This window comes from Sinohyriopsis cumingii, chromosome 12, assembly GCF_028554795.1.
Source record: "Sinohyriopsis cumingii isolate HCF-2022 chromosome 12, ASM2855479v2, whole genome shotgun sequence".
Classification (NCBI taxonomy): Eukaryota; Metazoa; Mollusca; class Bivalvia; order Unionida; family Unionidae; genus Sinohyriopsis; species Sinohyriopsis cumingii.
Genome location: NC_142972.1, coordinates 63,945,240 through 63,972,753, shown reverse-complemented (window position 1 = coordinate 63,972,753; position 27,514 = coordinate 63,945,240). Strand labels below are relative to the sequence as shown.

Genomic DNA, 27,514 nt, shown 5'->3' with positions numbered 1-27,514 from the left:
AGCTGGAAAGATCACATGAGGACAATTTGGAAAGTCTTTGATAAACACATTGATGCAAATTTGACTCTTAACTTAAGCAAAAGTGTTTTTTCGTGCTTGAGCTAAATTTCTAGGACATATTGTGGGGCATAGACAACTTAATCTACAGATGCGTTTGATAAGTAAAATATTATGTTTAAGATTGCACTTCTTTGAGTTCCAAATTTCAGTCAATCACGAGTACTGAAGTACTTATTCAAGAAGACGTGTGGTGTAAATCATCCAGTCTGCTATTTGTTTGAAAATAAACGTTCATAGCATCATAATAATTGTTATGCAATCGAGAAGGAATGTTTGGCTTTGATGCTGTCTTTGCATTACTTTGACGTGTATATTAGCTTAGTTCCTTCTCCGATATATATTTTCAATGATCACAAAATTCCTACTTTTATTCGTAAGATGAAAAACAAAATTCAGACAGTATTGTGGTGAAATTTGATGTTTAAGAAATATAAAGGCACATAAAGGGAAAAGGTAATCTAATTGTAGATGATTGTTTTACAAGTATTGACGTGTTAAGTAACTTCATGTATATCTAGTAACATTCATAAGACTTATGCAACCTTGAATCACATGTATTTTGACCAATAGTTAAAGTAAACTTTTATTGAATCAATCTTTATTTTACTTTATGAGAGGAAACGTTACGTATATATAATTTGTAATGGTTGTTGTGTTTTTCTATATAATTATATATGTATAATTTTATTTAGAAATTGACCTTAGTCCAAAGTTAAATGAACTGTTTACATGACAAAGAAAATTGATTTTGTAAACAAATATTTCTCTGTGAGTATGTATTAAATATCAGGATCATTAGCAATGGCGGTACGCATGTTTATATTAATCTGCATCTAGTAATTGGAAGTCCCCCGTAAAAGGCATATTATATGCTCATTTTGTTCTCCGTTAACTTTACATTTTCAGAATCGTTCAGTATTTTACGATATTGCACACCTTCATATTTCATTCGCGTGCATAAAGGACCTACTTTCTATTGTAAACAAACAATGGACGCCAACGCCAGCACTTTTGATTTATAAACAAATCACGTATCCTCGCATAGAAGGCGTTTTACGTTGTGGTTGTTTAAATTTGTTTTTGGACGACGTAAAGCAATTGTTTCGTGGATTGCCACATACCAGTTGCTTTGGCACATTCCGCTTTAATCTTTTGATACAATGTTTCGGATTTAGGATAGCTATATAATAGACGCAAGAAAGGGTCCTTACAAATAACATACAAATGTCAAAACATAAACTGTCTTGTTTATCTGGTGATAAGAATGGCAAAATATACACTTACAGTTTTACATCCTGAATTTCCTCAAACTGTGCTTTCTTAGTTCAGTAAAATCCGAATTACACTTAATCCATGTAATAGGTTCTCAATCTTGATTACACATTTATAAATTGTACTGTAATTTCAAATATAAGTGCAATGACATCTCCTTGCTGCACTCAACATAAACAAGCATTAAATTCCATAGCGTCTCTATGATAATTGCAGTTGAAAGACTTCATATTTTTCCCGCATTATGATTTCAAACATTCAATGACAGAAACAGAAATCTATAGGCAGATGTCAACTTCAATCTGACTTATTTCATGTGGAATTGTCCATATAAATCCAGTCAATAATCAAGAAATGTTGTAGAATTTAATAAAATACCAAAATCTATTCATTCTACATCAAATGGAAAAGTTGTTGCAATGCGCATTCATTCACAATATGACTCCAAATTTCAATTTTAACTAGACACACCATTTTCTTTGGAAAGTTATGTCGAGCGCGCAACTAAGTTCAAATTGAGTCAACGTTTGTGTTTTAGCTTTTCATATGATGTTGCTTATTTGAAACTATTCATTCTTCCCTTAACATATTTTCTCATGGGCAATATGGCGTAACTAATGCATGAACATGCTCTTTATTATAATTTTAGTAATAGACAATGTCTTGCTGACAGCTTAGAACGTTTTATAAATGATTTAGAAATGAACGTTTGAACCTCATCTTTGATCGATTGTTGTGTTTTAACATTTTAGATATTTTTGCTGTTTATCTGAAAAAGTACTCTTTCTTGCTGTAACATCTTGATGTTGATAAATCGTATTGTTGTCTTCAGGTTTTCATTTGAGTGGGAGTTTTTATTGAAGCTAATATTCACTGGAAAAAAGTGCTCATCAATAAAATCCTTGAACTAGAACATTAATTTATAATTATAGTGGATTCAGGTAAGAATATTTCTAATTATATTTTTGTGACATATCAAAAGACTATAAGCACATCATCACACTTCAGGTCATTGGTACATTATGTCGTTCGAAACTACTTGCATATCATTAAATTCAAAATATTGAAAAGTATTTGGAATTCAATTGGTACTTAATGCATTTAGACCTCTGAAAAAACTCTTAGGACTACTTGCGATTTAATTCACCTTATTATCTAGAAAAGGTGCACTATATTCAAATTGTCGCGTTGTATTCCAGGGAAGTAAATTATCGATTGCATTTTACGAAACTTAATGGTTTTCATTTTTTTTTAATGTTAATTAATTGAAGTTCATGGAGTCGTAACATGTTAAATACATGCTGTTGCTGCTGAGGACTTTATTTCAATCTGCCGAAAAGCAGCCGAGTTATATAATCATTTTTAAGTCTACAAATTGCTTGTTTCTTTCATTAAAAATACAGTAATTACTTAGTCACATGACACGGGGATACTTTACATTCAGCTTCTAATTAACAATTTAAAACCAAAATAAGAATCCCTATTGCGAACAATATATCAGTCATTAAGCAACAGGAATATTGGAATTTTCTTGTCCATTTATTTTTGTCAATAATTGATCCCATCTTAAAAAGGTAGTATCTCTGTTTCAGAGTGATATCTCTTTATAGAGTTTCTATCCTTTCTACAAGCAATTTTATATTGTTGAATATATAAGACGTCCTTTCTCCTAGAAGAGTTCTTTTTCTGGATCACTGTATCTTTACCGCAGAGTTCGTACATTCATATTTTTGATAGATTTAATTGCTTAAATGATTTAATACAATCCCGAACCTTGTAAAAGTGTTATTGTTCACAGACAACATATTTTTTAAGATCTTTGTACAAATGGGTAATCCGACTTGTGATGGCTTATTCGTTTTCTTGCCATTTGGCGGTGAAAGTTATTACTCATGATATATTATTTGCAACGTATTAGTTTGCATTTTAATATTGATACACCGTGCATAGAAACATGTCATGTTGTATATTGTTAAACTGGCATTCATAGCGACCAAAATGTATACTATGTTTGTACATTCAGTCTAGTATTACTTTTGATAATTAATTCGGGTTTATTTTCATGAAAGTGATATAGGCCTAATTTAAACCTTATTGTAGTAGATGCATTTAATATATTCCATGGTGTTTCAATGGCGTAGAAAACGTCAAAGCAAACAGGGTAACTGCGAGTTGGGGTGTCGGTGTGAGGCTGGGAGGGCAAAAGTAAATCCAATTAATTAATAGCGGGTGATACATAACCACAACAGGGTTGTGAGGCAAAATGTACTGTTTAGCCACTGAGCGGCATTCCAAAACAAACTCTGGCTTTTGTATGTTATATTAATGGCAGATTATATTTTAGGTTCTGTGAAAGCATTTCGTTTAATTTTAGTGTTAATTTGTTTTTATTATATTTGCTTAGAAAATTCTTTCCTAGCTGATCAGCATTTGAAAAGTCTCTTTCCAAAATTTAAGCATAACTTTCAATTCGTTTCATATTTAAATTAACACATATATTGTGGTAATGTTCAATGTGGATAGTGTTATAATGTAGTTTGATACTGCAATATGTGTTTGAATATTTATTGGCAATATGCAAAGGATAAAACAAATAAATTAAAATATAACTTGAAACCTGAAAATTAAGTGAATTACTATGTCTCACTTATTCATTATGCTTTGCAATTTCTGAGTACTAATAACATTATTAATTCATTCATCAAACAAGTGACTTTATACTGTACTGTAAATGGCAATGCCCTCAACATTTTATCGACACTCGTATTTACCAAGACGTCATCTGGAGTGCAATAACAAAAACAATATAGCATTTATAAATGGTGCTGTTGATAAACCTCATTGGGGATATTTTTTTGTTCAGTAATAAATGCATTTAAATGATATACAGATGCTGTAAATTATAGAGATTCCAAATGTAAGTCATGTACTTAAATCACACACACACACACACACACACACACACACACACACACACACATATATATATATATATATATATATATATATATATATATATATATATATATATATATATATATATATATATATATATATATATATATATACTATTTATAATATATGATCAAGAAAGAGTAACAGAATAATATTACAATGCATTCTATACGATTTAATGAGAAGATGAAACTACCCAGGATAAATGATAAAATAACACTGCATCTAATTCCTTACTTTCCCTGCCGTCTGTACAGATGGCGAAGATAACATAGAGATAAAACAATTAAGACCAATCCGTAACAGTTATGGTGTTAGTTGATATAACAGAAGAACTGTCAAGAGAAAGAATGTATGGTACTGGAATACAAAGAAAGACATTATAGTCTTAAAGTAAAATAAACACTAAAAAGAGAAAGAATGCTTCCGGTGGTGGTTATATTATATCAAATTAACATATCGTTATTGTTTACAAAGGTTTAGATCACGATTAAGAATGATCTGGTGATATTTCATTTTATGTTCTCTATGGTAATGATATCAGCCAAGTCACTACTGCGCTAACATTTTAGTTTTTCAGCTTATATGTTCTTAGCTTCATAATGCGATTAGGTATTGACTATGAATGAATTAGTTTAAATATTATAATAAAGCCCTTCAGATCCGATTGATTGAAACAGTTTTCTTAATAATATGGTAAGAAATATGCCTTTTACTGATTTAAATGATCCAAAAATAATGGGGAAATGTTTCTATTTTAAATAACTATTTTAAGGAATTCGACGACTGAATTTACCAGAAATAATTCCAATGTGTCTTCGTTAATCGCCTAATTTAAGACTAATCCCGATATTAAGGCTGTGGTAGTTACGAAGTATATCGATACCGCTGACAGTTCGTCAGTATCTAACACGAAAGAAGGCTAACGATGAAAAGGTTAGATTGCGTTTGTTTAGCAGAGTTAACTCTTTGATTAGAAAAACTAAATGATATATCTTATAAAAATCTTTATTCAATAGACATAAAGGTATCTGGTAAAACTGATTTAGATCTTGTATACAAATAAACGTCCAGTCTTGCAAACATTTCATAACTCTTTAATTATATATTAGGTATATTATGAAACGATACTATGCACCTTTTTGGAATGCATTTCGATTAATACAAGCATTATGCATATTTGCAGGACGCTGATGCAATGCTTTTTTATATTTATTAAAACTCTAATCTTTTTGGATTTTCAAAGAATCCATCTTAATATGCCGTATGTTTATGCAAGATTGGTATGAATAAATAACCATGCTAAAATTCCGGCAATTGGGTGTTGCAATTTGTCATTGAATTAATCGATTGTCTTTATGAGATAAGTCACAAATTTCCATTTGTTTCAATATAAAAGTTAAAATAGTGTGGATAAATCTATTCAGTGTATATTTGTATAATTGTTATTTTCTACGTTCTTGTTCAGGTCATAGAGAACACTGCAAATGCAGTATTAAAATATTCATGCATAAATGCAGTACTTAAAACATATTGTCAAGAGTTTGCAGTAGGTACAACATGTCATAGAGAACTGTTATTGCCACCTTCACATCGACCATTGGTGAAGTGATACAGAAATACATATTGATCAAATAAATGCAAGAGGAAGAGAACTCATTTTGAATCATCAAATATAATAGTGGTGCCTGTTATCTGGCACATGCACTTCGAAATAAACAAGGTTTTAAAATGACGATCAAATGATACATAAATCGAAATGGTTGAGCTTTAAGCATTTCTAAAAACTATTATGTTCATCGCTGAATTGATGACAATTTCCAAATGTGTTTAAGGATATACATACATGTTCTAATTCTTTGGTAGCTAGATCAAGCTCATTTCTTGCCATTTCCATTGCGAGCTGAACCTGCTCTTTCGATCGTTCCGCTACATTCATCCTCACTTTAATCAATCCCAACAGCTCCGATACGAAAGTGCGAATACATCTTTAAGTGAAATATAAGATCATAAATTCACGAAGTAGCATATAGCACAATAATATTGTTATAATTATTTAGAATTTATATATGACCAATTATTTCGGGAAATATTGCAGTTGATAATAGGAATGCACTAATGAATCTTTCCTGACAATACAATATGTGAAGACCTGAATTATTACAAGTACGTACAATTCTTTTTTATTGCGATACCGTTTTCATCTCTTATTATACCTAACAGAAAGAAGGAAGAGAGCACCTATGGTCAGACAGGTGAATATATAAATAGTAGATGTGTCATTTGAGAATCCGCTCGAGTGTGAGCAAATGAGGGAATAGGTAGAAGATGAGAAAGAAATAAAATAAACCTAGATATTGAATGATACATAAAACATGCCAATAAGATATTCGTTTCGAAAAAATCCCAGATGACAAACTGAATGAAAAACATATGTGTTACATTTGTTTAGACTATTGTGTGTTTGTCATAAGATGAAAATCATGCTCTTTAGGACGACATATCAAAATAACCACACGGATGTATTATGGCATTGCAACCAAGCGAAGTATAGTGTTTTGTTGTTGTGTATCCTAAATTGTAATGCGTAACGGTTGTAAGATGTTAACTTTATTCCGGGTTTAACGTGTTTATGATAAATAGACACAGCCGTCTAGGTGCGTGACATTAGACATGATTAACCGGAAAACTTCCAGTTAACCTGTACATTGCATGATGACTGAGATACGGCGATACGTTGATCGTGTCCCCCTGCGCGTGTGAGTGTGTGTGTGATTTTGATTTTTAACGTAGCTTTAACAATTTTTCAGTCATGTCGCTACGATGTCTGCAATGTGGCAGTAAATAGTGATGTCTAGCACTGGGGCATCATGTTGCAGACATGTAGCATGATGTCCCACCCAGTCACATTATCCTGACACCAGGCCGACCAGTCCTAACACTAACCTCTTAATGCTGAACGCCAAGCAAGACAGCTGTTAGTAAGTCTCTGGTATGACTCGACCGGGGATCGAACCACGACCTCCCGCATCCGAGGCGGACGTTCTAACCACTAGGCTACCGGAGCGGTCCCCCTGCACGTACAGAGTTGGCATCTTAAATTTTTCCCGTTTGTCGTTAGATCTGTCTGTCACCCCGCAAAAGCTTGTGAGGACAATTGCTCAAACAAAACACGATTGAGAAAATTGATGATAATCATCCTTTTACGAATACGTAGATCAGCTGACTTAGATGATGGTCAAATCTGCACGATATTTTATGAAGTTATGGCCCTTGAACATTCTTCTTACTTGCTCGGGACCATTATTGTGTTCACAAATGTTGTTTGATTTTAATTACATTAATTGGTAAGCTTCACTTTAGGTTTTGTCTCAGTCTGACGAATATATGGGCATTAAATATTTCAGAATGGCCATGCATTCGAAGGCCTTTGGAGACTCGTACATGTTGTTCTTATAATTAATTTCGACCAAACTTCAAGTAATCGTTTCATCTCAACAAGATGACCATATATTCAAGATCGTTGGACAATTATCTTGGGAACGAAGCGAGAAAGTTAAGACAAAATACATGTATAAACGTATACTGAAGAAAACTAAACTTTCAACTTCACAGACACACACACACACACACACACACACACAGACACACACACACAGAGGCACACACACACACACACAGACACACAAACACACACACACACACACACATATATATATATATATATATATATATATATATATATATATATATATATATATATATATATATATATATATATATATATATATATATATATATGATTGTGTGTGTGTGTGTGTGTGTGGAAAAAATATGCGATAAATTGACTTTGAACCCTTGCTGTATCCAGTGCACTTGAAAGGACTGTCATGCGCCACATGATATGTATTCTTTTATTCTATATAAACAAGAACTGTAGACACTTTGTGACAGTGTAATGGTGGGAAATGTTAACGTGCTTAACATTCAATAGCAGAATCCGAGAGATGTCATTATCACACACAACATCCAAAATAAAAATGAACCGACCAGACCTTCTAACCATTCGTCAATTTTACTATATTCTAAAATAATTTGTCAAAATATCGATGTCTGACACACTTGAGCTATTTCAATGGAGATCAGAATAACTGATCAAATAGCAACTTTACACGGATCCACAATTGTTTTGCTTAATGTCGTAAGCAAGATATTTCGTGCTAAGGAAAGACCGACCTTGAAACGGTTCAACTTTTAATTTAGGGCCTGTATTATCCATCTAATCTAGAGACCTGTACGACATAAACATATCGTGAAAATGTTTATTACAACTTATATCCAGTTAACATAAGACAACCTACCATTTATGTCGGTATCTATCAGGACAATGGACGAAGGTTCCTTGGAAATGCATCCAAAAGTTAGAAATGAAAGGTTACAATCCGTATATATATATATACCTCTGCAGATTAACGACAGGAACACAATATGCGTGACTGACTTCAAGAAATAGAATGAATCTCATTGGTTAATTTTCTCCTTATGTATACCTTACATTGCTATTGTATTTCACAAAGGACCCCACGTGACAGCATTCAGTATTGACTTTAGGTGGAATCAAGCATATTCACGTAACATAGCACAACCATGAGAAGCCACGTAATTATTCAGGAAATATCGATATTTGTTCAATCACAGAGAAACTACGCCATTGACACAAGTTTAAGTCTTATTAGTAAGATTAGTATTACTAATTGTAAACACATACATTAACATATATGTATAGATCTATACAATATTATACTCAAGTCACATATGCCAGACACACCTAAAGATATCCTGTACACATTACAGCCATGAATAAGAATTATATAAAATAGATACAACATGTACCAGAAATATATATATATATATATATATATATATATATATATATATATATATATATATATATATATATATATATATATATATATATATATATATATATATATATATATATATATATATATATATATATATATATATATATATATATATATATATATATATATATATATATATATATATATATATATATATATATATATATATATATATATGTAGAACTTCGCGATAAGATGGTGAAAGAATGATTCCTTTCATTGTAATATAACTGAAAGGATCCCGGAGTCGAAAACGAGAACACTGCTTGCAACGTGATTGTTAACACAACTATGAAGAAATGAAAGATTCTTGAGTAAACTGATACAACAAGAGGCTATAGTGACTGAACAAGTGTTTGTTCTAGCAAAGAATGAAATTTCAGAATAGATACAAACAGAAGGGAAGGAAATAATGGAAGCTCTTAAGAAGGAAGCAAATGTGACGGATTTAAATCTTGAGGTAAAACATGGTGAGGTAAACGACGATGAAATAACTTGACACAAAGTTTAGTACAAACCATCTTGTGCAAATGTACTACCTTAAATAAGACAGGGACATATTGTGAATTCAAAATGGAGACAACTACAATTTGAAAAGGAAAGAGCAGCCGGTAATGAAATGAAAGCACCATAGACGAGAAACACACATGATAATGTTTGTCAAGCCATTGTAACAGTACACTAAGATATAATTTTTGAACAGGCTCATAACCATGCTGAAATACTTTTTGTATGGCAACTGTTGTCAACATAATTAGAAATAAATAAAAAGTAATAAAGAAGAATAAAACAAACAAACGAGCAAATGCCCTAAACACTTTGTAAATTTGGAAGAATGGTTTGATTGTACAGGAGACAAGATGGATAAACAAGTAAGAACAGTGGAGAATCAAGCAATATCTCTGAAGAAGCAATGTCCAATACAGTGACGGTAGTGAAATATATCGCTAGTAATTAAACATTAAATCACGAGAAGCTAAGTTATGAAACAATTGTTTGGATATGCATTATGTGGATGCTGTCGGACTTGTAATCATAGCTTATTCAAAATAGGATTGTTACAGTAAGACCATATAAATGAAATGATAGGTAAATTACTATGCATAAGAAAAGGAAAACAGTTTTCTGAATACGAGCCGATCCATCACAGGTCTGAGACTTTTTTTACAACAATCACTTTCGTTACTTTTCCATCAGCAAGTTATAATCTGTTTGCTGCGATACTCTACTTTTCGTTCATATTAAATAGGAAAATAAGCACGTACATTAGCATAAAAAACGAACTCCTTTGTAAATGAAAAGCGAGAGTTCCATTCTGTTAGAGTAACCTATTGTACAACAGGTTTAGAGGAGATTTGAAAATTGATGAGACGGTATTTATAATGGAAGAAAAATGTCCTATGCACAGGACATGTTATATCATGGCGTATAAACATGCATTGTGTAACAATCAGAAAAAAGTAATAATATAATATAACACATTAGTTATTTTTGTGCTCTGAAAATATTGTTATTTGAACAGTTATGCAAGTAGAGGGAAATATATACTAAGTACAATGTTGCGTATTTCTTTTCTGCAGGGCGTCTGTTTCTACGAAAGCATGATTTTATAGAATTGCATAACCTATCTTGTCTTGTATTATCTCGTTCTATCTCTGACACTCTCTACAATTATGTCTACACATTGTTAACGAATCCGTATATTATGTTTTGGAATAGTTTTGTTCCGACCTGCATACACAAATATATTTCCATGCCCTTGCTACATGTAGTGTGATCTATTTTGAACGTAAAAGTGAAGAAATATTTTGAGCTTTAAGCAAGATCTATTTTCATTTCTTTTCTTCTGTTTTTACTGATTATTGTAATTTTCCAAGGAGTTTGATATTTTGTTCTTTTCAAAAACATAGATTCATGTTTATTTGAATGAAACATATTGTATTTGTATAAGATCTAATCCCAGGCAAGCGCTCTCATATAGATCGCAACAATTGATCCCCACATGCATCTTCGCATCTTCACATTCAGGGCCTTCCTCGTCTGTTCAGAGCAATTACCAACAAAACCATTGACAGAAAAGAAACACCATCAAAATTATTAGTTTTTGTCAACAATTGAAACCCAATTAACAACTCTTCTCATTTTGATTCGGCCATTGCAACTACTTGCCTGGACTAATGCGTCTGATTTTATATTACTTTCTGAACGCCTTATTGAGTCCTAAAAGCGCTGACGAGGTTTCTAAAAATCCCACATATTTTCCGTCTAGGTCGAGAAAGCGCTTTGAATAGATTGGCTTCTAGTCATTTCTAGTCTATTTTTTTCGGACCTAAATCATCTTAACCTTGTAATCGATGTGCGTTGTATAAAGATGATCTTGCGTCCGCCACGAAGTATCATTTCGATGGGCAGATGACTTGTGGATATATGTATTTGTAAATGTTTAGTGTTAAGAATGAAAATTCCATTTTATAATTACATTTATATAATAACAACAGGATGTATAAACCCATGTACAGTAACTCATTAATACTCTATACCATTTGCACAACAATGCGTGTTTAGAAAAAAACTAGACGGGATTGGACAAAAATCTTATTTGTAGGCTTTTTCCCTCTCTGTGGTTGCGTGAATCCTTGAACATGAATTTTAGTTTCTTTCTGTATGTCCGTTATAAGTAAATATTTACAATAATAGGTGAAGCGATGTTGCTACTTAGCTTATTTATGTATAATACCTGTATTTAACGGGTCTAGAAGATTTATAACTTTCATAAACCTTGAACGTGTGATCTTAACTTTGAATCTACCGTCGTTATGACCTTAAAGGCTAAACTTATATCTTGCCATTCTTAAGCGACACCGAGATAATAATAATAAGAATAACAGCAATAATACTAAATTTGCATTACACTTGATCATCATCACATTGATTATCATCGTTTTTATTAGTATCATTATTATCATCAAAGTTCTCATTATTTATAATATTGGCGTTATTGTCGATAACATTTGTACTATCATTATCGTACAGGCTTTATTGCATTGTCATAATATTTATCATCTTTATCAATTCAAGACCTATCATAATCCTTGCTGCTGTGGTTATTCGGCAGTTTTAGAGATTTTGTCGTGTGCAAGAAGTCAAAGGCATGCTCAAAATCCTAAACATAGCAATCGGTAGCGTGAAAATCTACTGACCGATACTTGTCTCTCAGCCGTGTTTCTATTGTACGGATCATCAAAATCTCCAGGCTTTTCAGCAATGTTTTGAAAGCATTGGTTGGATTGGCCTTCCATTCCTGAAGTTTCAGTTCCTGAAATGTTTTTATATAATTATCATATAAACTTCAAATGTCAATGATATCTAATGTACGGAACAAACTATGATACAATTAGAACTGCTGCCGATAGTTTAATGTAGACACGTATTTAAGCGGAGATTTGTAAAAGAAATGACTTAGGAAAATAAAAATAAAATCCATTTAATAGGTATGTTTCTAATCCAGGACCTTTATGAAATGACACATCAATAGCTTCGCCAAAGTAAATTAGTTATATTGAACGTGTTTGTGATAAAACTTCTTCTCTATCCAAGGTTCCGATAACACTATATACACCTTGGCGGATTGAACAGCTATATCGGTGCCGTGTCCTATCGACATATATTGAATTTCATGTGTTGCCTCCCTTAGTATGGGATGCCAACTAACCAATAACGTGTTGCATTGTACATCGGACGAAACGGCGATGTTGGCAATTGACCTTAAAAGGATACTTTGTAAGTTTAACATCGAAAGTATGACTATGTACCAGATGGAAACCATTACATTTTTATTTGAGTGAACGGTATTTTGTGCAAACATGGACCGGCACTGGAAATGTGCCTATGTATCACTCCATTCAAGTTGTGTTCTCCCAATGGCTTGATCAAATAGAAACATATTCGTGCTGATTACTCGAGCACAGTGTCTTACAGAGTTTCCGATAATAATCGTGGCTGAGTAATATAAACATTAAGTTTCAGTTTGATTTTTACTCATGTTCCGTGATTTTATAACTGTGTTTCCATATTTTGTTTTATATTGGGGCACCAAGATTGCCATTTAATTTGAATAACGTAACTTTGATTGGTTGCGGTGGCTTGCCAATGAAATTATCAGACCAGAAAAGCACATACATATTTGTTCGATATGCCAACGTGTATGTAGGGTTATCGAAACCTTGGCTAGCGAAGATGGTGATAAGAAAGAAATACAATAATTAATTCAAATACATGTATAATGATAGATGCAATGAACTGAAAAGATGTCTAAATTTTACATTCAAAACAATATAACCATGACACCTTAATACAGAGAGTATTGTAAAGGCGCCACGTATATCTTATATATAACATAATGGTACATTACAATTGAATACATCTCAATTAGAGTAAGAATTTGTTATAGACTTTAATGAGTTTGATCTCAGAAGGTAATGGTAGAATGGTGCCAACGATAGGAAATATACCTTTACCAAATTTTTATAAAACATTTGGCCGATCGGCAATGTAATATGTGAATATAGTGTCTTTCCGATGTAGCCTCTTTTAAAGTTTGAAAATAAAATTAATTGTTTCCTATGTTTAATATAATCATGAACATCTATTCGCTTCACATAACCGAGTAATTACAAATCAAATTAGATGTAATTGTCCCCAAACCCATGTTCTGTCCTGTTTTAATGATTATTATGTTATACGCACGTAAATACTATAGATATCAAAAAAGCATTGGTGACAACATTATCCCATGTTTTCCCAGGACTGAAAAAAGTAAATATAAATGTGAGGGTATGTGTATTATAGGATGTCGCTATGAAGATCTTGCGTATGTTTTTTTGCGCTCTTGTCCTGGGTGAATTTATCGACATAAAGAATTATAAACAACACTTGATTATATTCAACTCTGTCTATTCTGAATTGTTTTAGGGACACGGGCTAATTTGTGGACGTGCACTTGGGACCTTAGCTTGGTCACTACTGGGGCGAATTTTGCTAATGGGGATGTATTGAAATATAACATTAATGTTCAGTATGAAGTCTAATTGGAATTGGACATTACGTTATGATCGATATATGATACAATGTTAATTTAACATTACGGATATCATTATGCACTCTTACTTAAATTAGAAATTAACATATGGTGCTCAATATACTTGAACATAAATATAATATCAAGATGTCGTCACTATAGCTATCTTTGGAACTTTCAACAGGATGGATAGACAAACAGAGTCACCTAATTTAATAATTGGAAAACAGTAGAGATTCAGGAAAATGATTATATGTTTGTTTAAATTCCGATTGAACGTTTTACAGATCGACATAAAATTTGACTTTATTCCAGAAAGTCAATTGCAACATTAAATCATCTTCTTGAGAGTCACTATTACAATTTTTACATTGAGGGTTACGTTTCTTAAGATCATCATGTCAATTTATTCAACTTTAAGTCATACTCCTTGAAACATAGAATGGTTAATGCTGCATTGAAAGTTGCCTTTCGCTGTGTATAATAAATACGATATAAATTCAAATTCTCACCAGATTCCCATCAAATGTTATAATCTGCCATTCACCCAACTGTCCGCAGTATTTTCTTATTTTTCTTTTTGTATCTTCCATCACGGCTGCTCTGTCCTGTATTGGAACCATGTCCCATTTGTTGCACACGAAGATCATATTGCTAAGATCCGTTATGAGATCTTCCTTTGAGGCAGATACTGCTACCGCCTCGATCAATTTTCTAATCTGATAAAATATATTCATTTGATATTCTGTAAAACAACACAACCTATCTGTTTTGCAAACTTATTTAAGTATATTATCTGTGACAAAAATATTTAACTTGGTTATTTGTCGCGCCCAAATGCAACTGCTTTGACATTTACTAAATCCACAGTAAGACATTGCTGATGACAACACAAATATGTTAATAAACATGATATAAAAGTTTAACTCATATTGGACGATTTGAAATGGGACCATCCATATTATGTGCCCAAAATATGGATTGAAATTAAATAAAAAAGAGGTCCTCTCCAATAATGAACATTTAATATTTGATAACCATTAAGTAATGAGTTTGTAAAATGCCAGGCATGAGTACAAATGACGCTATATAAATGTAGGAAATGTAACATATTTGATATGAAAGAAAGTGCATGAAAACGTTCATTAAATATGGGTATGGCAACTTTATGAGCTACATCTTCATCTAGGTATTTTGTCAGAAAATATTGTATATTATGCACATTGTTGTCATTCTTTAAGACCTTTAATTACAAAGAATCGAAATGAACACTTTATTTGACATAGGAATAGATTTTGCAGCCCATGGATGAAAAATCAGGATATAGCTTTAATGGTGTGTAGATTTAGAATTTTAAAATGAAGATACCTAGGTTGGTAACACATGTATAGACAAGATAGCGAAACCTTTGCACAAGTTGAGTGTATGCATGGAAACTTAAATTACATATGGTAACCAGAAAACGTGGACAAAACCTAATTTTAAATTACCAACAATCAATATTATCACTAAGTAATCAAACAATAACTTATTGATGTTGCTGAATGCTTGCGCCGATATCACAAACCTCCTTGCATAGTTGTACCCTTCTCATTGACTTGTTTACATATCTGGTCAATAATGGAAGTAGGAGACATATTTATACCTAAGAAATATATATTTTCATCATTTAATTGATTTTGGTGGAGACTCTTTTAGGAGAATGGTTGCTATGACTATTATTGTTTATGTAATAGAATAGTAGTAGTGTAATTCTTCAATAGCAAAGACCTATGCTATGTTTTCCTTTTAAATGTCGATCAGTTGCTGTGAGAGTTTAGAATATCCATGGAGGGACATCATCAGAAACGTACTTAGTTCTGCAAAGTGTTTATCAAGCTATCTAGCATAGTCAGTTTAATATTAGAATGTCTTTATGTACACTGTTATGATGAACATTACTCAAACAAAACAAAATCTAAATTATCTTTGCTATAAACGTTTTGAGTTTTTAAATAGGTGAAGTAATAGCCATGACAAATTGAGAAAATGATTCATTAACACCAAAATATCGATAACGCATTTTATGCAGAATTTAACACATACACATACGAATTGAACGCATACATTGTGGAATTGAACGCAGATAGAACATAAAAATAATAACCCGTGACTATTTTAATTAACAGAAGGGGTGAACAAGATGAGTGAATTAAAATCAAGGGACCATACAAATTATATAGGTTATGAAGTTTCCAAGTCATTGTCCGATATTTCATTTTACGGCATGAAAACATTCAAACGGAGATATCTGCAATCGACAATAGTACATTTTATATAATGAAGGGAAAGTTCACTTGACAGCATCAAGCATAATGAGATACTTCAATGGAATGGGAATGTTGCCACTTAAAGTCCCACCGTCTGCAGTGATTATAACTTTAATAGTTTTAAGACATTCACATACAAACAGAAAACGAATGAAAGCTCCCCCCCCATCACACACCCTATCCCCTCAAAAGAAACCAAAATAAGGTGAATACCGTTTCTTAAAGACAATGGAAATATCTAATGAAGTGCCGATTGCGTTTACTGTTTGATTTAGTGTTATTACATTTTTGTCTATAATAAATATTGTTAGATCAGACTTACTGTGTTAGATGTTTATTATATAATGTGGTGTATTATAACGAACGAATTAGACAACAATACTCAAATTTGCGTCACTGACGAAGTTAATCGTATTGAACGATTTAACTTTACGCGCCATTCTCTCTCTTTTGAAAATAGTATCTGATTTAGATGTCGTTTCACTTGATATCACATGCCTAATGTTAGGCAACTGGAAATAATTTATATATTTGTTAATTACGCTCTTAGAGAAATTACATAATAAACACTGAATGGTAAGGTCAATGTTAGCACCATCTTCAAGCTAATTTTCAGGTTTAGAAAAACTTAAAGATCTTTCATATTGCTCAATCGATCGAATATCATATATTTTAAAAGTCATTTTTGATTTAATAATGTTTATTACTTTATGTTTACATATAATCAGGGTGAAAACAAAAGGTGTTCAGTGTAGGAACAACTTTGAACGAGTGTTAGAGTATTTTTTTATAGAAAAAATGTAGACGAGTAGAATAATTTTTGATTAACCGATTTATTGAAAAATTGCTCTTCAAATATATATCAATGAACGTTTCTCATATTTTGATCATAGTTGTATTTTTCGTTGATTGTATTTTTGAATGAAAATTGTACGTGCCTTTTTTAAACCTATCTTTCTATTATACCGTTTTAGGCATGTTTTGTTTTACACTTCCATTCCATTCTTTGTTCCATTTCTCAATTTGTTTAGTGGAATGCACTTTAGGAAACGGCCTGCTTTAACCATTAATTTGCAAACGACTGGATATTTTACGCTATTTTGTATCTGATATAAATAATATCACCCCTTAATGTAAATGCGCAAGTCAGCTTACAATAACTTTTATTCTGATTTAAATTTGTAATGATTTAACTATTCAAATTCAATTACAAAGAAACGGATGTTGAATAAGTCAAGAAGGAAGACTGACAAAGAGAAGCATTAAACTTTTCATGTTGCTTCGCAAAAGCCAAAGGATCCAGGTAGAGTTCAACATAGAAAACGATTTGAGCATTTCCAAAGTTAAAGTAAGGTGGCACCTTAGGAGCACGATCCGTTAGGCACAACAACTGATTCAAATCAAACAACAAGATATACGATTTGCTAGGCTGTGGATCAGATGGTTCATTTATCTTGTTTGTTTTGTCCAAACGTTAATTTGGTTTTGATCCTGAAGCCAATTAAATCAAAAGACAAATGCAAACCTAATTGATAGCAATCGTCAGTCCTACTTATTGTAGAAAATTAAACTTTGTTATCTGGCTGCATATTTCATCCTTTTAAGGAAGGTTTGAATGCTACTTTTGGATTGTATCAACCACAAATACTGAAGACGTTGTGAAGAAGATAAGATGACAACAATTTCATTTTCTTTTACCAAATGAACATTTGCTTGCAAAAAGAGTTACCCAAAGAATGACAACTTTGTTCTGCTGGTATATAACTACTTCAGGCCCATTGATTGCTACATATCACGTTAGCAAAAAAAAAAAGTCAAGAAAAGTCATACCAATACAACAGTGAAACCTAAAACGGCGAAACCTTTCAAGACCAATATAGTTAAGACCTAATAAAACTGGTTGTCGCTATAAGTCCATTTCTTGCACACGAATGAATTTAAGGGGACAAAGTACTAAACAAATATATATTGTATTGTCTATCAATTAAAATGTCAACTTACGATGGCAAATGGGCACTAATTTAAAAGGATTTTGATCAGAAAGATAAAATACTATTTAGGTCTAGAAAAGTTTTTAATTGGCCAAGTAACTTTTGGAATACCGTAAACCAGATTAAGTGTTGCAGGGTTAAATATGGGTGTAGTTGTTAACATGGCTAATACATGATTAAGTGCAGCATTGATAGTGTTTGTTACAAAAGCTCTTAGGGAAATGGTGGTCAGCAACAACTTTTTTGATATAATGAAACATTATTAACTGTCGTTAATTCGTTAAACGTACTGATGAGATTATATACAAAGCGATCAGTGACAATGGTGACAACCATGGCGAGACTGTTTTCATCACCAATGATTTGTACGAAGAAATAAAACATGCTAACAGTACAGGATACCAGGATGACAGAGACTCACAGAAATTGGATATTAGCTATATTGAAACAATTTTGGAAGTCGTGAAGAATTTTACAGATACAATTGCAGACAATCGTGTGAGAAGTGTGTCTTCATTACACATACACGGATTATCCCACACTAAAGAGTAAATATTAACCATAAAACCCTAACTATTGTAGGTACATAGCAATTGACGGATGACCTGAGAGTTAAATCTATCACGTTAACGTCAGAGGTTGTGTATAATCTACATAATTTCAAACAACTAGTTGTTCTGCTAAGTTACTATATTATTTCATGCGAACTGAGAAAAGTGTTAGTTACGTCAGCACCATTACGTAACAAATGAGCATAAGGTTTTAATGGTTTTTACGACCGTTTGGTGTACATGATCAAAGTAAATAAGGAATTGACAACATATGGTGACGACTAAGAAATGATCAATATTGAATGTTTATATCACTAAATTACGGTAACCACACTCTGATGGTACGACATATTAAACATGTTCATATTTGTGTAGTGATCCAGATCTACGGAGCTTTTTAGACTTTTCGTTGGTTCTTTTGAAACCTGAAAAAGTTTACATTTATCTCGGTCAAATGAATAACGCCAGCAATAAGTCTTGCACGTATTATTCTTATTTCCTAGAGTCACTTCCTGTTAAAATGCTTCATGCTGCAAAATTTCCTTGATTCAATGTTCATAATTCTTAGCAACACCTCCACATAAGTACCATTCGCAACGTGCAAATCAAAATCAATTAGGAATATGTAAAGTGATAGACTTTTACGGAAATCCTGCGGCTTACTTTGTGACGACAGATCAATAAATACAATATATTTAAGGCAATTGAGTAAAGTAGGTCTTCCTCTTGAAACTTAAGTAGAGTAAATGAGATATATGCAACAGTTCGTGTAACAGTTATTAGCGATATAGACCTTACGAGTAACTGCGTTACGAATATCGCAGGTCTGACACAAGCAGTTGTTCCGTACAATATCATATTCGTTAAAAACGGTAGGAGTCAAATGTAATATTTCGATAGACATTAAGATGGAATAAGCGGATAAGGAACTATGAACTGTGCTACTGAATGATAAGAATGAACTATGAATACTAAAATCTGCGCAACATGATGCCATATGAGAAAGCAAACACGAGGTTACATGCGCTAGAATTATTCGAACAGAGATTCCATTCTCTATCTACCACAATTTAGGCCTTTTAAACAGTAATATCAGGAACACATACAATAACTTATATTCACCCACATTCACATTCAATCATCAAACATAAATTAAACCGTGATGCTCTGAAGACTAGCATGGACACATTAAAACAGGATTTATCTGGTACAGGAACTGACTTCTGTGGTGGACTATACACATTTACAAATGTGCTATCACCAACGAAATAGTCACATAAATAAAAAAAGACATTACAAACACAATCAAGCAATTATCTATTCAATACATGATTTTAAGCGTTAGGAAATTGTTAAAGTTATATATATTATTAATAGTATATATCTATCTATTATATATATATTATTAATAGTATATATCTATCTATGTATCCATCTATATATCTATCTATCTGTCACATATTGCAAGTTAAATGTAATAGGTATGTAATAGCTCATTACAGATATTTGAAAAATATTCAATGAAACTTTGAAGGTAGTGAATATGGTATTATCACCAGTTTGTATACGGGATTAGAGTTAAGCAAATAACTCACTAGATGTTAGAAATAATAGACTGTAGTCGGCACAGAGTAAAATAAACATAATACAATGTGATTTATCATGTAAAGTAAAATACTAACAGCATAATCAACTGATTGTTAACGATAACTGTACCGGTCCCTGCCGGAGGAATAATAACATGTGTAGCAATAGTTAACGATCCATTATTTACAGAAACCTCTTTTCTTTCCGAATTATGTGATTTCAATGGAATAGAAACCAAATGTGGTCATTTAACCAAAGAAAAATTACAATTCTTCATTGAAAGAGTTAAAAGAGAATAAATCCAGTAATGTAGTATCATTGAGATGCATTCTGTTTTTGGTCTACTAAATCATAACAAAATGAAATGTCAAACGAGTTTGAAAAAGCAGCATAGAGCACAGACGATACGCACATATTTATACGAATATACTCTGGGAAATTGTTTTTGTTTATTCAGTTCAAGTCTATATGACGAGTTCTAAGATGTTAAAATGGAAATAACAAGGTTCTAAAACTTGACCATCACTGTTTTATTCGATAACAAATTGTTGAAGAGTTTACATCTCAGATGCTAGATTCAACCCATCGTATATATATATATATATATATATATATATATATATATATATATATATATATATATATAATGTGTCCAACGTACCATTACACTTATTTCATAGTTACTGTCACAAATTAAAAATAATTTTCTGAACCTACAATTTAAATTATACATACACTTTTATTGACCAGGGACTTAAATGACCATTGCACATTGTGATTTTGCATATATATATATATATATATATATATATATATATATATATATATATATATATATATATATATATATATATATATATATATATATATTTTTTTTTTTTTTTTTCAATTTACATGTGTTGGAACCATGTTTTTGTACCATTCAAATTCCACTATAATACAATATTTACTGAATTACCTAGGTAGTACTAAGGAGAGAGAACAAAAATATGTATACCAAATCATGAGGTTTGGGAACATAATCATGTAAATGTCATGTGAAGGACATATTATCTGTATGCTCCCCGTTCGTTTCCGGGGTTGTAGATTTTGCCCGACGTTCCCCACTACGTGTAGTAAGAGGCGACTAAGAAGAGGCAACCTGTTTGCTTTAGGGTGCGTTACGTGTCGGGGTAGGCAAGTATTCTGATAGTTGAGCAAAGGCTTCGTTTAGACGGATGGTCGGGATGAGCCCGTCCTCGACAAATCGGCTGGTCACACCGAGCCCTCCGAAGTCTTTATTTACTCGCTCACCTTCGTTAGCTTTCTCCGTGTGTCTGTCTTGATACCACCGTTGCCCCTACATACTATTCCTTTAGATGTCGTTTCCCAAATCTTAGAAAACGTCATAGAAGGCGACGACTTCACGTGTCAATCATAGGTAATTTTATCGACATAATATAGCATCCGTTTATCCCTCGCACTTGAAAAAATTATCTCCTTGTTGGGGTCCATGGTAGGCGTAGAGCACGGGTGTTGAATTGTAAACAATCCAATATGGAAATTTAAACAAAATCAAAATAAACGCACCAAAACTGGATCTGAGCGAGATGACGAACTTTGCAGTGTGGAATCAGTTCCACGCTTCATGGTTATATAATCTAAAGATACTCAAAACCGCTTGCCGCACTATCTCCGTTTGTCGTCGAAAAGACAATTACAGGATCGATTGGGGCACCAAAAAGTGTCAAAAATTTCAAATGAGGTTGCCTTCTTGTTGACTTTGAGCAACGCGGACAAACAGAATGAAAACTTTCTTGGATATCCCAATGATCACATTCGCTCGCACAATACTCACTATGTACAAAGGCATGATTCTCTGTCGTGACTTGGCTGGAATCAGCGACACAGATATCATTGAAGGGATGCAAAAACGAAGGTGTCAGCGCGGTCCGTAAAACGTAATAACAATATGCAGGACACCAACACCATTATACTAACCTTCAACAAGCCAACATATCCCATAGTAGTCAATGTTGGCTTCTTGCAAGTGAAGGTCCATATCTACATATCGAACCCTCTTTGATGATGCAGTGTATAAGTGTTAGAGATAATGACCATCACGAAGACGACTGCTCAAAAATCCAAATATGTAGCCAGTGCGGAGAGCAACTCCTCATTGTATCTACTGTGGAAAGGAGCGCCACGCCAGTTCCAAGGATTGTGATATTTGGGAACAGGAGAAGGAAATACAGAAGATAAAGTACACATCTAACATTCCCTATCCAGAAGCCATAAAACTTGTACAGGCCAAAACATTCCATCCTGGCCCATCCTTCTCCACTGTAGTGAAATACAATTCCAAAACAACGAAGGACGCTCAAATACACACATATTTACCCAACACCAAGCAATAACGCCCCCGTTACCAAGCACAGAAGAACACGGCATGTACTCAAACAACCTTCAATAAAAAACCCACCATCAAAATTACCAAGGAATGAAACCAAATCTCAAGGAAATATGCATCAAAAGGGTTCACAAAACATAACAGGTTCGGAGACATTGAGAGCATGGATGCAAAAGATACTGCTCTAAACGCTCAATGTAGTTCCAGGCCTACAAACTAAAAATTAACACTGGTACTTCCTCCAGAGAAATAACCATCCAGTTTGCCTCGGCGAAATGTCTAACCTAGCTCCACAATCTTCAATATAAATCTATAATGAAGAACAGCTTCATACAAAAGAAACTGTTGAGGATTTAAAAACAACCTACAATGATACAATTCCTGCTTTTAAACGAACATGATCCTGAAGTAGTATGCCTTCAGGAAACACTCTTGAAAGATACGGATAACATCGACTTAACAACTACTCCATGTTTAACACCTACTTCTAAAATGTTGATAGGGCCTCAGGAGGAGGGTGTTTTGTTGTGAACAATAGAGTCCCTCTTAGGTTCATTCCTTTGAACACAAATTACAGGCTATTGCTAGCTATTGCTATAAGCGTCACTCTACATCGAGTGATTACCTTTTGTTTTACATACTACCAAACACCAACATAGTACCAAATGAATTAGACAATCTTTTTGAACAATTTCCTGCGCCCATTTGTTTACTCTGATATTTAATACCCATTACATTTTATGGCGATCAAATCACATAGGTGACTGGGGCCACAGAGTAGAAGACTTCATCTATATACACGATTTGTGTCTATATAAAACCAAATCACCGACTTATTTATACCAGGAACGGGTACATACACGTATATTGATTTGACAATTTGTTCTCCTTCGCGGCCTTTGGATTATGCATGGAAGGTCGCTGATGACCTTCATAGCAGAGATCACTTTCGAATCTACCTTGAAAATATCAACTCTACTATTGATGACGTAATTCCTCAATGGAATATAAAACAGGCCGACATCATTATGTTTGAAACGCTCTGTCAAACTAGGCTGAATACGGATACAGTCTGCGACGTTAGTAACCCTATTCAGCATTTTACTTTTATTTTAATAGAGATTGCAAAATAATTAATTTACATGTCCTCACCGAACTGCAAAAGAACCCCAAAAACCTTAGGTCACAAAGGAATGGAAAGAAACTATTAAAAGACGCTGAGAATCGTTAAAAAAATTAATAGTTATCTGACGCCCAAAAATTTAAGTAAATACCGTATTATCCGGGTCTTAGCTCGCCGCACAATCAAAGAAAGTAAACGAGCATCATGGAATAAATATAGTTCTTCTTTAAACTCTTGTTCCTCTATTAAAAAAGTTTCGGATACTATCCGCAAAATAATTGGGAACAAAAACCAATTCACTGCGACATCTGAAGCTAAGTGATAATAATTTTAGTTCAGTATATATATATATATATATATATATATATATATATATATATATATATATATATATATATATATATATATATATATATATATATATATATTGATAGATAGATGCATAGATAGATAGATACATAGATAGATACATAGATAGACAGATATACTCCAGAATCTTGAACTCCGCCTGCGTGAGAGCTATCGACGATGAAGATATATCCAGCCGATTTAGGAACAAACTCAACAACTTGCCTCGTAAGCGTATCTCGCTCTCCAATTCCTGGTGTGTCAACAAGTACAACACTTTCCTTAAGAAAAGTCAATAATTGCGAGATCAATTATATAATATATAGTACACAAATAATATGTTAAAGTAAAAACATTATGCAATTATTTCCCTTAATTACATTGCTGGCTACTTCGGATCTTCGAATCCCTCTTTCACACGGTGGAATCAAAAACGATTAATAATTACAAATATCAAATGCAGTCGAAATGTTTATTTTCATATTATTTAGTTATATAAACCAAACAAAAAGCATATAATGCTTGTCCACCGAAAGCAATTGACACATTTCTTAGACAAGCTGCACAATGATTTACAATCTTTTCATGATAGTGTTTACGTGAAATAGAAATTCATCAAAGATTCGTTGTATTGGAACGGATTGCTATCGGGTGTGAATACAGCCTAAGCGCCTTTTTTAAGGGCATAATGCTTTAAAGGACAATTTCATAATAAAAACAAGAATATAATACAAAAATATACATAGGTAGTAAAACAATGAATAAAAAGAAGGAAGGTGTTTCGGTACTACATGTTATGATACATCTTAGAAGGCAAAGGAAACGTTGTTGGATCAAATTGGCTCTATTTGTTGACCTTAGTAAATAGGTCAACATTTATATATTTATCCCATCTATTTTTCTGCCGATGATCGTCAAATTAAAAGGCATTCGGAAAATAGCACGTTGTATAAAGGCAATTGCATAATACTGGTAAACGTTAAGTAATAAGGCTGTGTTATAGTTTATGCGACTGATACAAATATGAAATTAAATATATGCATTTTTCTTCATTTGACAAACAATAATACGTAAGAATGCAAGTTGAGATCAAGGGTTAGAGAAAGCGAACTAATGGAAGAGCAATGTGACTTTGGTCACTTATATTAAAAATAAATTGCTATCTATGCACTTGAACTTGGCCGTTATGTATTCTTTCTATTTTAAGCGTCTCTGGTGGAAGCCCATAGCGTTATAATCCAATAGGTTTATTTTGTGTTCTTTTTTATACTTATGGGTGATCCAATGTGGATTACATAATTAAGGGCGTAGTCTCTCTATTTCCTTCTATGTTTTTGTGCACCCATCTTTTCCTGGGAGGATCATTTTAATACAGTATACCTTGCTTGTAATAATATATATTATATCGTTTGTTGCATGCCTAGGCCAAATTTTTAATCTTGAACTTTCAAACTGTCTAATTTAAGTACTGTACATCCTTTTAATTTGAGTTTTATTTGTATAGCTTATAACTAGAGTTTGTACAATAAGTACGTTTTTGTGGTTTATAATTGTCCCGTATGATTAATCATCACTGGTTATGATATATATGCATATCAACACCAGTGCTATGTTGCTTGCATAACCAACATATCAGTTTTACTATATGATGATACAATTGGCAGTCAAACCGACTAATAGAGATGAAGAGTTATACTACTTAGTTAAGAAACATTCTCATTTAATCAGTTTTAAACTTGGTGGAATATCAATATTTGTATTCATATGTGGTCTAGAGACAATATAGTAATACTGTATAAAGCTTGTTTGACATACGTCAGTTCACACACTATCCATAAGTGCTCTTTGTCCAGTAAATATGCTGCCGGAACCGTTGATTTAAGGAAGTGAATGAATAATGAATACAGTTACATTTGCAACAAAATTACGTATATGTCTCCAGCTACTACTAGTCTATTTGACATTAATTTATGTCCCTCAATATGCTGTCGATTGAATCATATATATGTATGTGCATATATGAATTGATACAATGCTGAAGCTGAGGGAGAAGTTAGTAACACTATATATCCTTACTGTTGGGGTCAAGCAAACTAAGATAAGTTTGAACATCTCCTAAGAGCTATCACTGATTTCGTATATGATAATACTGTAATGCTGTTTTATCCATTTATTAAGATCACATACTCTTGGTCTCAAATATCACTAAAGTTTCCCGTTTAACCAATTGTACCAGTTAATTCTGAAGATGGTACGAACCAATATGGCTGCAAGCACCTACTTCTTATATTTTCCCTCGCCAACATGAAATAACTTACGTGCAGTGAGGAAACTGGCCAATATATATCAATTGCTTTGAGGGGTTCATGATCTTCATCTTGTGACAATAACTTCTTCGTCATTGAGTCTAACTTTCCCCTTAGTTCATTGGAATCCGCCGTCAGAGTTATTTTGTGGACAAGTTTCTTTTCGAAGAAGCATTCTATTCTTCTATTCTCGCTATTGCGTAACCGACACAAGCTAGCGGTTGTGTGCAAATGGTGCGCTGGTAGTATCCTTTCCCCTAGAAGCACATTTAGAAATGTACTCTTCCCCGAACTTGTTTCGCCTGTAATATAAGAAATAAAATCACATGAAAAATATATTAGTAAATTCGTTAATGTTTAAGAACTGGTACTTGTTTTAATAAATGAAACCTAACTGAAAAATCTCGTGAATGTAAAAGACCATAACTATCGAATTGTTTCCAGTCATAACATATAAAAAAGGGGTTTCAAAATGAACTATGTATTGTGATCTAAAATGATTTAACAGGGAATCCATTTCGACAAAAATCTATTTATTTTATTATCTTCCGTAATATAGCTCGTCAGCAGTATTTAAAAATAAATAAATAAACATTTTCGCCGCCAATCAACAAAATGATG

At 32.7% G+C, this 27,514-nt stretch overlaps 1 protein-coding gene across 2 annotated transcripts in view; it reads right to left on the bottom strand.

Moving 5' to 3' along the window:
- LOC149786593 (uncharacterized) overlaps window positions 1-27,514 on the bottom strand; it is a 70,872-nt gene that overhangs the window by 6,658 nt on the left and 36,700 nt on the right. For both annotated transcript variants that reach the window (XM_089977094.1, XM_089977093.1), the window contains 5 exons: window positions 26,906-27,195; window positions 24,728-24,868; window positions 14,802-15,008; window positions 12,413-12,528; window positions 6,134-6,275 (listed from right to left, as the gene is read on the bottom strand). In XM_089977094.1, coding sequence (XP_089833220.1) covers window positions 6,134-6,275; window positions 12,413-12,528; window positions 14,802-15,008; window positions 24,728-24,868; window positions 26,906-27,195 — 896 coding nt within the window. The remainder of the gene's footprint in view (window positions 1-6,133; window positions 6,276-12,412; window positions 12,529-14,801; window positions 15,009-24,727; window positions 24,869-26,905; window positions 27,196-27,514) is intronic.